This window comes from Lytechinus variegatus, chromosome 17 (genome assembly GCF_018143015.1).
Source record: "Lytechinus variegatus isolate NC3 chromosome 17, Lvar_3.0, whole genome shotgun sequence".
NCBI lineage: Eukaryota > Metazoa > Echinodermata > Echinoidea > Temnopleuroida > Toxopneustidae > Lytechinus > Lytechinus variegatus.
This window is the reverse complement of record NC_054756.1, coordinates 22,019,499-22,033,200: the sequence shown is the minus strand read 5'-3', so window position 1 is coordinate 22,033,200 and position 13,702 is coordinate 22,019,499. Positions and strand designations below refer to the sequence as shown.

Genomic DNA, 13,702 nt, shown 5'->3' with positions numbered 1-13,702 from the left:
CAAGGACTCATCATTTTTAAATAGTTTTTACTGGTTTTTATTGTACATGTCAATCATAATGTTCCCCGTCGCTATCACCAATGAATATTAATACTATAACGAACCTTCAAGTACGACGTTGTGTGCATATTGATCAGTACACTACGTGTAGAATGAAAGTTTACATATCGGATACAAAAGTTTACGTGAATGACGGCTGTCATAAACGCCTATCAGTCGTTTTATTCAGCTCGGCAAAACTGATGTACAGGTTCTTTTGGTAATTTATAACAAAATGCCACGGTAAAAAAAAATCGGCGCGGATAGATCGAATGCTAATAAAGTTGAAAAACAAAGTATCGTACTTTGCAGAAATCCTTTTGTTTTGGGACAAATCGCCGGGAAGGGAAAGAAGGGGGAAGAGCTCGTGGAATCGTTCGCTCTCGCTCGTTTCTCATAGGTTTGCGTGCAAATCTCCGTGAACCGCTGGCAATGTGCAGCGCTCTCGCTGTTATCGATTCACTGTGGTGACCTCATTTTATTACATGTTTGCGTAATGACGATTTCGCGTGATTTTACTACACTGATGAACGCCTAGCTTAGCCGGGTAATATAGGAGCGCCTTGAGCACCTAACAAGGTGGATATGTTCGCAATATAAATACCCTATATCATCATTATTATTATTATAAAAACAAAATTTATAATTCGTTTCGGACAAATGGGGACGAACAGGAATCCATAGCAATGCTCGAGATTGATGCCATGATTTTCACTCGAAAATGTTTGAAATTGTTAATTGCCGATGGGTGAATATTTGCAAACATCAAATTTAAAGTTAAAGCTGTAAATAAAATGTACATCTTAGCATCTAAATATTATATTCTAATTCTTAAATTATGTCGTTATGTTTGGTTTGAATGTTATGGTTAAACCACAAGTAATACCACTATTGTTGCAACTATACTATAGATACTATCAATGGCACTGTAAATATGAAATTATTCCTTAATGTGTGCATCGATAAATACGCTCAAAATTATAAATGATAAAGTAAATCATTCATTTGCACAATTGCCTACAACGAATTTTTGCTAATTATATATTGACAAGTCAGATGATATCTTACAAATATAATTAATATATTCCTGATTCCTTTGTATGAAAGTCAATGAAAATAAAACCTTACTATATTTCGTCTGTTTTTGTTTTGGTGTTTTTGTATTAATATTTGTTCATGCAGTCTAAATAAGATTAGAAACGTTGGATTTGAAGTTTATCTATGGTCTATTAGGAAATCTTTGAAATATTTTTTTTAATGCAATGAATTTCTATATGAAATCTAGTGTAAGTTGGGATGACAACGTGAAGACGACAATCTCCATCAATAGCAGGCCTTAAGATGCTTATTCTCGCAAACACATTTGTATTGTTTATTACATTCTAATAAAGAAAGAGTGCGATCTTGGATTTTAAGAAATGGACTATGTTGACTGCCTTCTGCTGTGTATATTTCCTATACACACACTATCATTTTCAGAGCTTATGTGTTGTAGTGTAGAGACTCGCTGTAAATATATATCTTTTGGTAATGAGAACAAAATAAAATAATTACTTGAAAAAATCTAATTGTTAATGAAAATACTATCTTAGGTAAACTTTGATTTTGAACTCAAATGTCAAAATAACAATTTCTTGTCATTATCTAGAAGTTATTTGACATTTATCAGAAAACGTGTTTGCGGTAAACATTTTGTAAAATCCAAGGTGAGTGACAGATATGGTCTCGATCCAAAAGCAGAACAATCGTCTTACTCGTTGGGGGCAAGTTGCAGTTTCGTCATGATGTGATTTATTTAACTAATTTACTTCTACCTAATGTTGTCTTTCTTCAAGAGCTTTCAAGTAAAATCACACCCAAAGATCTGTTGAGAAAGACTTAATGATCAGGTGATAAAGAGAGCAATTAGTACCAATTAACAAATTATTTATGATACCCATGTCCTGCTTGTCGAAAGTGCATCAACTCAGAAGATCAACTGGGGCTATGGTTTCGTAAGAAATATGAGCTGCACAAGTGTTTTTCTAACTCTAGCGATTCGTCATCTAGTGTTTTTTGAAGTGTGTCCATTACATCGCCATGAATGTTATTTTATTGCAATTATCCGTTGATTCCTGCAAACCAAAGACAATAGAGCTTCAGGGAAATGGTACCACGTTTCGCAAACGCACGGCACACCAATATCAATAAGCAAAGAGCATCTAAGAAAGCATTACAGGTCGCCAGCATGGCAGCCATCACGAATGTTGGAATTTATTGGATAATATTCCTTGGTTTGATGTTAGAACCAATTGCCTTTGGTGATATAATTTCGACGGATAAGAAATCTTCCAAGAAATCGATTACGAGGCTAGCAATCGGTAAGGCATTTTTAGATATTGAAGGAAAATGAGAAAGGTGACTATCTCTTGAACAAAAACACCATTTAAGAAGAACATGATGCCCGAAGTATCCATCAAAAAGAAGATAAATTACACTTTTTTTCAAATCAAAAGTGAACACGCCTCAAAAAGATAAAATAAATTCATATTAGTAATATTTTCATGTTATACAGTAGATATTTAACTGATTGACTACTGTTTACGCATGCCTATTGAAAAAAAACACTTTCTTTACAATTGGGGTTTAATTCTATAAAATAAAGAAGATGTAACCAATTAAAAAAAAAAACGGTCCCTACTCTATATGTAGGTTACGTCTGTAAAACATAGTTAGATCGCTTCTCAACAAGATCGCAGTATTTTTTTGTTTGTTATAAAATAAATATTGTTTGAGGAAGTTTGCTTTACTTGCAATGCCGGAAAGATGCGCAAAGTTGACGTCTAAATTTAAGACTTGCAAAGAAAAGAAAAATACGACGTACAATCTTCGTCATACCATTAACTACGTGTTCTCTCAATTATCTGTTCTTATTGAAAATTGAAATCTTGAAACAACAGGATATGCCGTCTGTTTGACTGGAATATTTGCATGGCCCTCGGGAAACGGGGGTGCTTGTTGCTGAAGGTGCTTGTTGCTAAAGCACCTCCAAGATTTTCTCGGAGGGTGCTGCGTGTATCGTTTTCCATATGCAGCACCCCCTCGAATTATGGTAGGTGTGTAACAGTGGATAAATGAATGGAAACATTACCAATATTTTGTGTTGAAACCCCCTTTTTTCTGCTTGTCAAATTTATTGGGATAAATGCGACATTCAGCAACCCTAGCCCAATAATTGAGAAGAAGCAACGCAATTACCATGGTATTAATTTATCAATGAATACGACCACATTGCATGATTAATATTGATGACCGCTGAGTAAATTCTTTATGGACGTTGTTCGGTTGGTATTAAGGGATTGTTTTTGAGAACCAAAATATTTTTTGGTTTGTCAGAAGGGAACGACTAATACCTTGGTCACATTTGTTCTACGGCGGCCGTACGGCGAGTTGAAAACAACCGTTTCAACATTTGTTTGTGCCAGCCACATATAGGTTGTTTTAGTAAAAAAATAATAAAATGGCTGCTTTCGACTCGCTGTACGGCCGCCGTAGAGCAAATGTAAACGTGGTATAATTTGGGAATAATTAATCGTCCAAGAGCGTTTTTTTTTGTCAGTAAGTGTGCACCCGAGACGGGATGGCAGTGGGAATGTTGATATGATAGGATTTATTTAGTATTGATTATTGGTAGACACGAAACGTTAGCATATATTTTATTGTAATTTCAGACCATCGATCATCTCGATTGGTATGGCTCACTCGGTAATCCGGTACTGCAGTGCTTTCATGGACAAAGGTTTGAGGCTCACCTAGCATAATTTTCCAGATTTTTTTTGGAAACTTAAACATTGAGGCAAAACTCTGAAAAAAAATCCAATATTTGTAACCTGATTCAAAGCCTCTAAGACAATCTATTGTGTTGTCGTTCCCACTGCTCTCTGGCATCGGATGCACCTGTAGGCCTACTAACGAAAAAATGGCGTCCATGGATCGGCTTCATTACCCTTTATGATTATGGCTATCATTGAGGATAATCGTCACTATGTGTAATCATGATCGCCATTATTATCATTTCTAACTACCAGCGTGCCCGCTTCCATTACTTTATTCACCTTCATGATAATCATGTATCATTATTATCAAAATTATTTAAATCACTAAATTGATGTCCCGCACCCATTAGAAGCGGTGCGTTTATTATTTCCCAGTAGGGATTACAGTGCTTCTTGCGTGTGTTTGTGTGATTTTACCGTCGTAGATCATTCTCCTTTTCAGATGGTGATTACATTGGTTGCTATAAACAAAAGTGCATGGAATTACCTTACCATCCAGTCGTTTCAACATTAAACACACCAGATTCGTGTACAGCAAAGTGTAAAGAAGATGGATTCTTAGTTGCTGCACTGTACAACATTACTGAATGTAGTTGTTCCTGTCTCCATGGTCGCTGGGTGCAGGCATGTCTTATAAAGGAGCTAGACGATCATTTCTGTGGTTTACCATGCCAAAATAACTCGCAAATATTGTGTGGTGGTTATACTGCAATGGCAGTGTATCGAGGTGGGTCCTTTGTGCTTACCAAGATCAATCATATCTTATTTTAACTATTATTGGCATTATTTTATCAGAATCATAATAAATCTTGTCAATTATTATTATTATTGGTTCTTTTATCAGTATCATTTTTATTATTTTTTCATTATCATTGTTATTATATTTACTAGTAGTATTACTCGTGTGTGTTTCTCAGATTGAATACCCGTCTATTTCTATTTTGTCTTAATGTTGACACTTGCAATCAGAATTAGGTGAAACATGTATCTATACAAACATACGAGAATGGTACTGTTACAGTTAATTTCGAATTCGGTTCTTAAGTTGGTATTACTTTTGTAATAAACTTTTGTCTTTTCTAAGTATTTCCATGATTAGAAGAACATGACATTTACCGAAAAAGATAGATATAGGCTAAAAAAGTGTTCGTATTTCGTTTCAGTTGCCTTGACAAACGCCTCTAAAACCAACTGCAGTGACGATTATCAACAGAATCGTGACATTGGCGATATTGATTCTAATGGATCTACAGGTATGCATGATGACTATTTACATGTGTTCTTTTTTGTGCGATGGCCTGACAAGAAGAAAACCCAAATCGTATCATCAGATTAATAACCACGATCTGTAAAATGGTATAATAGCGTCAACAGGAGGTAAAGAAAAAGAATCACGGTTGATTAGAAGCTGTTTGGAAAATCCAACTGGAAATTGAATTTACCATGTTTACTTTGAGAATTCTTGGTCATCATTTCTATCTGCGATCGAGTTGAAGTCAATAGCTTTTAGTCGATCGACACCTTTCATAACTGTCTCCATTCAAGTTTTGAATGGATATTATACTGTCAGCTTACATGAAGACAGTGGCCTTTATCATCTTGTTTTCAAACTTTGTTAAGGGCATTTGCTGGTTTGTTTCAAAGGACCCCATCCAGCATACCATTTGCTACATTTGCTATGTCCCGCTTACAAACTTCCAAAGTGGTACATTTGCAGTCAAAATATAAAAAAATACGGTAGTCATGCCCGAAGAAAAAAAAGGGATTTCCATGCTATTATGATTATGAATCCGGCTCATAACAGGGTTTTTAGTCATTGGCAGTGCAACCCCCCCCCCCCCCTCCATGAGGAACACTCTCGAAAATTACAATACATTCACGTACAATCTCCCAAAATAAATTAAGTTAAGACTACCTTTCTTTCTAGTAACCACCTTACCCAAGCGGCGACTCCTGCAAAATCGAGAGAGCTGCCCTGTTTTTTCCCCCAGTTTTTGTTGACTGAAACTCACAAATCTACACTCTAAGATTATTATGTTGTTCTTGAATAAGCTCGACTAGACTAAAATAGTTTATGTGCTATTTCTGAATCAAGAACCCCGAGGTGCTTATCTATTTTCTAAAAAAAATTATATATATTGTTTGTCGTTCTATCGCTCACATTTTCATGTTTACAGTGATCGGTTGCTTTGTACACCAAGGTACGGTCGCTGAGACAGAACCCAAGGACCGATGACATTACGACGTGAAAGCACATCGTATTTAACGCCCGACACGGCGAACAAAGCCGTTTGTTTTGCACGGAGTGGGTGGGGTTGTAATGCCCTTTCCCGTGTTTTAGCATCGCATAAAATAGAACCATATATCACTTGAACAATGCTGATGGCCCTTCTCCATTCTCCTACGTTTTATTGCCAAAATTGACAGTTCAGATTTGTCGTATAATCCTTAATTTATGAACATATTTTACTATCGGTCATTCAGTCGGGACTGTGATTAGCGTTCGTGATTCTAATCATGTTCCCGTTTGGTTTCACATGTGCTAAATAATCGTCATTAGCCTTATTTTTCACTGGAATCATCATTCAAATCTTTTTCTTTTTTGACGTTTTAAAGAGAGGAATAATGATTCAAGATTCACGTTAGAAAAGGCCCTTTTTAATTTAATTTCATAGGCAGTAAACGTGTACCTCGTTGTAGGCATATTGTTGGTGAGTTATGTAACATTTTTAAAGCTAAGAATCACTCATTCAAATAAGGTCATTTAACTGAAAAATCATCCCTCGAAGTTTTTAAGGGTCGCAATGCCTGGTGACATTATGCACCATTCGATTTTTTTTAACCCCGCTTTATTTTTTCGCATCCTGCAACACTTGACGAATTATTTTGTCTTTAATCAAAAATGTTAATTCATTATTATTATTGTTGTAATCGTGAAACCAAAATATATTTAGTGATTGGCATATTCTTGAGTTATTGTTTAGAGGGATAGTCCAGGCTGGAGAAATACATATCTCAATAAATAGAGTAAAATTCACAAAGCAATTTTCAGCATTTTGCTCCGTTAATTTTACTTTATTTAGTTAGATATAAATATTTCCAGCCCGGGCCACCCCTCTAATGTTTGTTTCTTGTGTGTGTGTGTGTTTTTTTTTGCTGTATTGTTGTTTTCTCTCTCTCTCTCTTTCTAGGACACATGTTAGATAAATAGTCTCCAATCGGTCTTCTAAAGTAATGCGAATAGCGAATATTGCGTTACATATGAAGTCATTTCTTAACGATCTTTACTTTCTATCACGTTTTCCTTTAGGTACTTGAAATTTTCTGATTGTCCTTTCGAGTATTAAATGGATGCCTGTTCATATCCATGAATTCATTTTTTTCTTTATACATTTATCTATGTTTTGCTGACTTCTTTCATATACAGAAGCTTTTGGCCTCGTGCGAATTCTTATCATTGCTGGAGTCGGAGCAACCGTCGTCATATCACTTGTTGTGACCTTTGCATGCGTAAGGTACATGTATTTCATTTTTTATCTAATAACTAGCAGCAATTACCCGTGGTAGCACAGGGGGTAGGAGTCATTTTTCTTTATCAAAGTGTGTGTGGGGGGGGGAGGGGTGACAATCTTGTATGTACAGCTAGACTGCCTATTCACACTGAAAGCCAAGCAGTTTATTGATGAAATAAATTTAGACAACTGATTCATAGCAGACTTCTCTTTCAATATAGATAGGAGGTTCAATTAAGTTAAGCATCTTGGGTTGAACTGGAGGAAGAACTTCAATAATCATTAGAGAGTGAAATCCAAATCTAACTATAAAATGGAAAAATGTATTAGAACACGGTGTATTCAGTAAGCAGTCAAGAGGCAATTATTGTGATATAGAAATGTTATGATTACATGTATTGGGTCAGAAATAAATATGTAAGTACATTGCACATGTACCTTGCAATGTACATTAGACTGCTGTTGTTTGTACTTTTTAAATTAAAGGTTGCTCAATCATATATAAGTATGGCAGGATGTCGAAAAGAAGTGAGAGTGAGAGAAAGGGGGAGGGGGTGATAAAATGAGTGAGACAGTCTGTAAAATCATTTTACCAATGCTTGTTTATTACGATCACACTACATTAGTATTTTGTTAATCACACAGAAATAAAGTTTAACATATGAATTGGCGAACATAATACTAAATATAGTTAATTGATATTTGTAAATGAATTTTAGAGACATTAATTTTGTTGAATGTGTGTAGCAAAGAAAGAAAATGCCAGTGTTACCAATGTTCCGAAGAAAATCTGATCAAATTTGCCCTTAAATAAAAGGGTTAATAGCAAATCTATTAAGACATTTTTAATTTTGGGTTTTGGAACTTAGCACTGAGTTGATTATCAACCAAACAACTTCATCATATGTTGGAATTTAGATTTACTGCGGCATCAATCATTCAATATAAATATTATGTCTTACGTCAAAATACTAACCATGCACTGAACTGTGTGCAACAGAGCACTGGCACAGCTTGGCTTTGGAGCATTGAGTGGCAGGTATAGCTGAATCTGTTAAAATACAGGATTAAATATAAAGGATGTTTTAATGAAACTGGGTAGGTAGGTCATTGGATTGACCTAATTATCAAGAAAAGGTAACCTTCTCAAAGATTCATCATGAAGGTTTTATCTCCCGATTTCACTGATGTTGACATAGATTCTAGGCCTACAAATAATATTCTCACTTCATTCTCACCTGATCAGCAAGCAGGTGACAGTGAAGTGAGAATATTGTTTGTATGTCAAAGAAATCGGGAGATAAAACCTTTGTGATGAAGTTTTGCAACATGTACCGTCGCAAGCCCCGCTGAGGATACCGCTACACGCGTCACTTGCACTTGTACTCTATGCAGCAGCAGTAATTAGCGATGTGTATTTCTTGCGACGGTTCATGTTGCAAAACTTCATCACAAAGGTTTTATCTCCCGATTTCTTTGACATACAAACAATATTCTCACTTCACTGTCACGGTAAGCACTATATAGGTACCAATCCTGCAGACTCAAGCTGAAACCCTAATATCCTAATCCTAACCATAACCCTAACCCTAATCCTAATCGTCATCCTAATCCTATGAATATTTAAGAATATTTATGAGCTTGCGTCTGCAGGATTGGTACCTATTTAGTGCTTACCGGCCTAGTATTGGATATAACCACACGCGTGTGGGGCTATGTGGCTGTATACACTGCCTATAACATAAAAACTTTCTTACCACTTATGACCAGCATTTGATAGTAGCCTAGGCCAGGGCTAGGCTATAGATTTCGGCCAAATCGTGTTTTTGGGAACCACTCGTAGATTTGTGTACGCGCACTTGTGTACGAAGTGAATGGAGGTGGAAATGGGGAACCGTGCGTGTGACTGAATAAAGCACTGCTGTATGAAATAATGAAGTGAACGGTGGTTCCCAATATCACGATAATGCCTAGATTTCTAGATCTTGAGCCTTTTAAAGCCTGTGTATAGCTTTGGTAAAGGGTCAATAATGTGATTGATAATCGAATATCATCTAATATGACAGTCTTACTGAAGCGTAGAGACCGTTAGATATTTTTCCAACTGCACTTCTCTGAGAAAATTTCAAATATTCAAATCTTGGATATATAGCGCCCTCTCTCGGCGATGCTTGTTTTGAATTTAAAAAATGGGCATTCAAGCGCTTATTTTATAAATTTAGTGATTAGATATCCAAAAGTTACAGACAAAGAACATATCTTGAAAGTTTCAGCCCATTCCATGATTTGGAATAGGATTTAATTGAAAGACAAAAACACACAGATATTTTAATTTGATCGGGTGACCCGATCAAGTTAAATTTCCATGTAAAATCGCAAAATTTTTCCTGTAAAACACATTTTCATTTCTTATCCTCCACATCATAACTGTTATAGGGCATATCCATTCATATTAGCTAGCAATGAATTGGAATAGTGATAGGTGCATTTTGGTGGATTTACCAAAACTATACACAAGCTTTAAGTAACAAATTTATCATTAATAAAATAAATAGGTGTGTCAGAAAGTCGTACTCACCGGTACGGTAACCCTAACCACTGAGGACATCGGCCGATTACGGTATGGTGTTTACGTTTCAGCAGCGCCGCACACACATGCATATAATGCAGCCAGCGCATATAAGTACATACCGTATACTGTACCATACCCAATCGACTGTCGGCATGCACGCTTTGTATTTCGCTGACCCAAGAGAGGTAAAAGGGACTGGGAACTTTGAAGCTATATTCAGGGCTGCGAAAAGGAATGCCAAAAAGTTACGAATTGTAAAAAAAACTTTAAATAATGCGACCAAAATACCACAAACAATCCCCCTCATGACAATCTGTGAACAATTTAACCATGTTTAGAACAAAATTCCAGTTCTATTGAGTGGAAAACCACGGAGAAAAGCTGCTTCAAACAAACGGAAGGACACACAAGATTAGCCAAATTATAGTAAGGATTGTTGTGCGGAATTCCCTCATAGAATCCGCCTCAGTTAGTACATGCCACACCGAACCACCAATGAATGGACACAACGTCAATAACTTCATTCCAATTGCTGATCCGAGTGTCGGGTTTCTTAACTAACCTAGGATAGGTCTTACATGGGTGTAAAATAACACAATAGCCTATGACAGAGTATAAATATATACAATATACATTGCTAATCCAAATTCTATGACCTTACACATTATTATCTAAGTAACGGAGGTATATTTCTTCTACTCACTATTGACTATTTATGTCTTATAATTTGCAGAAAGGTGGATCGCCGAGTTATCTACTCACCCCGTGATCACTCAAGCAGATGGCGTGCCCATGCGACGTCTCAGGAACTCGAAGAGCGCCCACTCGCTAACCAACAGAATCCAAGTAATATACCCGAACTTCCACCACGCAGCATTAGCATTATGCAGCAGGCCTCTGGTGCTGATTCAGCACCAAATACAGACACTCTGAATAATGATACCACTGGTTTGGAGATGCCCGTGCTGGAGTCAAATTTCTACCATGTCCTCGCCAATGAAGATAACATCGAGATGGACAACGGAGGACTGTCGCCGACATCTGAAAATGCGTATGCATACGCTGATTGTCAATCTTACATGGACAGCTTTGTGCGATCAGCAGCTTTTATTCAAAGGCAGAATGATATGAAGCCGTATCCTGAAGATACAGAAGAAATAGAACAGGAAATGATCAACAATGAACTGTATGCCATCTCCCACAAGTGATACTTAAGAAAAGTGACTTACATGCATGTCAATCGGTGGCCCACTGTAACAGAAATCATTTTAGTAGCAGATGGGATATACAAAATACAAAATATAACGATACATTATATAAACATATATTCTCAAGGTATACGTATAGTCCTACATGACATAGTATTTTTAGACACATTTTAAATTCAAGGCTATATATATAATTCAATGCAGAATAAAAGGAATCACATAAATCGGCTTTATTTAGGGCATGCCAATGAAGGTTAGAACCTGTCGGATAAATGTTGTATTTTTTTTTCAAAATGTCAGTGTGAGTATATGTGTACATGTTCATTAAAAATTATAGAAATAAAGTGTTACTTGTTTCAGTTGATACAATGATATAGGTTCTACAATAACATGTCGCATATCTATCTAGATACGTAATATGAATTTGTCTACAATATTGCCTTTAAACAAAACAAAAACAATATAAGAACATTTGGTCTGAATATTTTCACATACAATCTTAACGATGATCATGATGATATATCCTAATAATGAAACTTGAAATTATATGATCAAACCTCCCATAAAAAGTCCGAAAAACCCCACTTCCGATTCCAAATCACAATGACATTATCATCGGCAGCTGTGATTTAGAAGTTTTACAAGACAAATCAAAATAAAGGCTACATGGTCATTGCTGGTTATTTGGTTCGTCATTTATGGGTTTTATCCGATAAGTTATACTTACAATAAGAATCATCATTAGAAATAACGAGCAGTCGTCAGGGCTCCGCTCTGTCGCCAATTTTCTTCAGATAAAGAATCGTTTTATTTTAAGCATTGATAAGTGATTAATTTACATCGAAATGAAGCTGACTGATGTTGGTTACAAATGCATTATTAAAGGAACCAAAACCCCAAGAAGAAAAACAATCTTATAGGAAAGAGTAAATTCAGAGGAACAATTAAAAAAATCATACAAATCGGTAATGAAATAAGCACGTTATGGACGTTTAAAAATGTTTGTTGCACTTTCTATGGGGATCCTCAAATTGGCAAACGTGCTTCAAAATTCTGTATGGACAACTCTTTATTTGTTTGTACACAAATTTTCAGATTTTCCCCATTTATTTCACATATTTCACTTTATCTCCTCCTGACCTTGACATATGTGGTGTGAATTTTATTTTGTATTTTCCCATTGAATAATGTGCTCAAAAGGAGGCAAGATGCAATTTGAAAGATAATGATGAAAATCTTGAAGTTTGTGTAGAAAACAATTGGAGAGTTGTCCACAAAATCAGCCATTTTGAAGCACGTTTGCCAATTTGACGATCCCCATAGAAAGAACAACGAGACTTGTCACGTCCATAACTTGCTAATTTTACAACCGATTTTGATGAAACTTTTTTTTTAATTGATCCTCTCATTTTATTCTTTCCAATATGATTGTTTTTCCTCTTGGGTTTTGGTTTCCCTAAAGACAGATCACTGTTATAAAGCAATGTAGCCAGACAGCTAAAGCAATACATTTTACGATGTGTCCTTTCATTTTCCTATGGTGTGTATGGGATTACGTGGGGGGGGGGCATGATTATACAGGGCTTTATACATTTACACATGTAAGGTTTGGGTCACGGGAGAGAATTGCAAGTATATTCAAAATTTTCATTGGGAAGAAATTAATGCATGCGATGAAAGTGCATTGTCCTTCGTTATGCATCTAATCTAAGAAAGGTATACTAGGCCTAATCGTCATGGTTTTAATCTTTGTTTCAGATTCAGATTTATTTCCAAGACAAATTAAATAAATATGGATACAATAATACATTTATAACAAATACGATACAAATCATTGTCATTGTAATTATATTCAACAGCGTCATTGATAAATAAGATATAAAGATACATACAAAATATGTTAAATTTTGTAGACAAATTATAGAATGTGATTTAAATAGAAAAACAGGTATCTGTGAAAAGGGGAGATTCGCTCAAAAGCATAGCTTGTATAATGTGAACCTCCCTAAAGGACGACTGTTAAAGGTTGAAATAAAATAAAAAAGAAAACACGTCTCATTTATCATCATTATGGCATTATATATATATGTATATTACAAGGATATGTATTTGTATGATGTGTTTTATGGTTTCGACGTAATGATTTGACATCATAAATATGGTTCAAAACTTCAGGATTGTACATATAGAGTGCATCCTACAAAAAACGAAACCGAGATTTAGCGATTTATTATAATTTAATCTTAAATACAATAGACAAATGACCTATCAACGTAAAGCTTTAAATCTTCGTTTTCATCCGATATTACTTAGATTATTCCTCATTCACGCATAAGTGGGCAAAGACAAATTGAAGAAAGGATACCAAAAAAGTCATTTGGATCTGAATTTCAGAAAGAAAATCACATGCCTAAAAAGTTCAATATCTGCTCTTTTATTGGATACCTTAATCACAAAAAATGGTCAAGGATTAAAAATAATATGTTCCCTCGAATCAATGCTTGTATTTCCATAATTTCATTAAATGAACGTGTTTTCACCGGTTCTCCACAGAAG

General features: G+C 35.5%; 1 protein-coding gene across 1 annotated transcript; it reads left to right on the top strand.

Annotated features, from left to right (window-relative positions):
• The first annotated feature begins 2,266 nt into the window (after positions 1-2,266).
• LOC121430562 lies at positions 2,267-12,136 on the top strand. The gene is made up of 4 exons (XM_041627882.1): positions 2,267-2,399; positions 5,018-5,107; positions 7,282-7,369; positions 10,672-12,136. The coding sequence occupies exons 1-4, from the start codon at positions 2,267-2,269 to the stop codon at positions 11,144-11,146; spliced, it is 786 nt and encodes a 261-aa protein (XP_041483816.1). The 3' UTR covers positions 11,147-12,136.
• Positions 12,137-13,702: the final 1,566 nt, after the last annotated feature.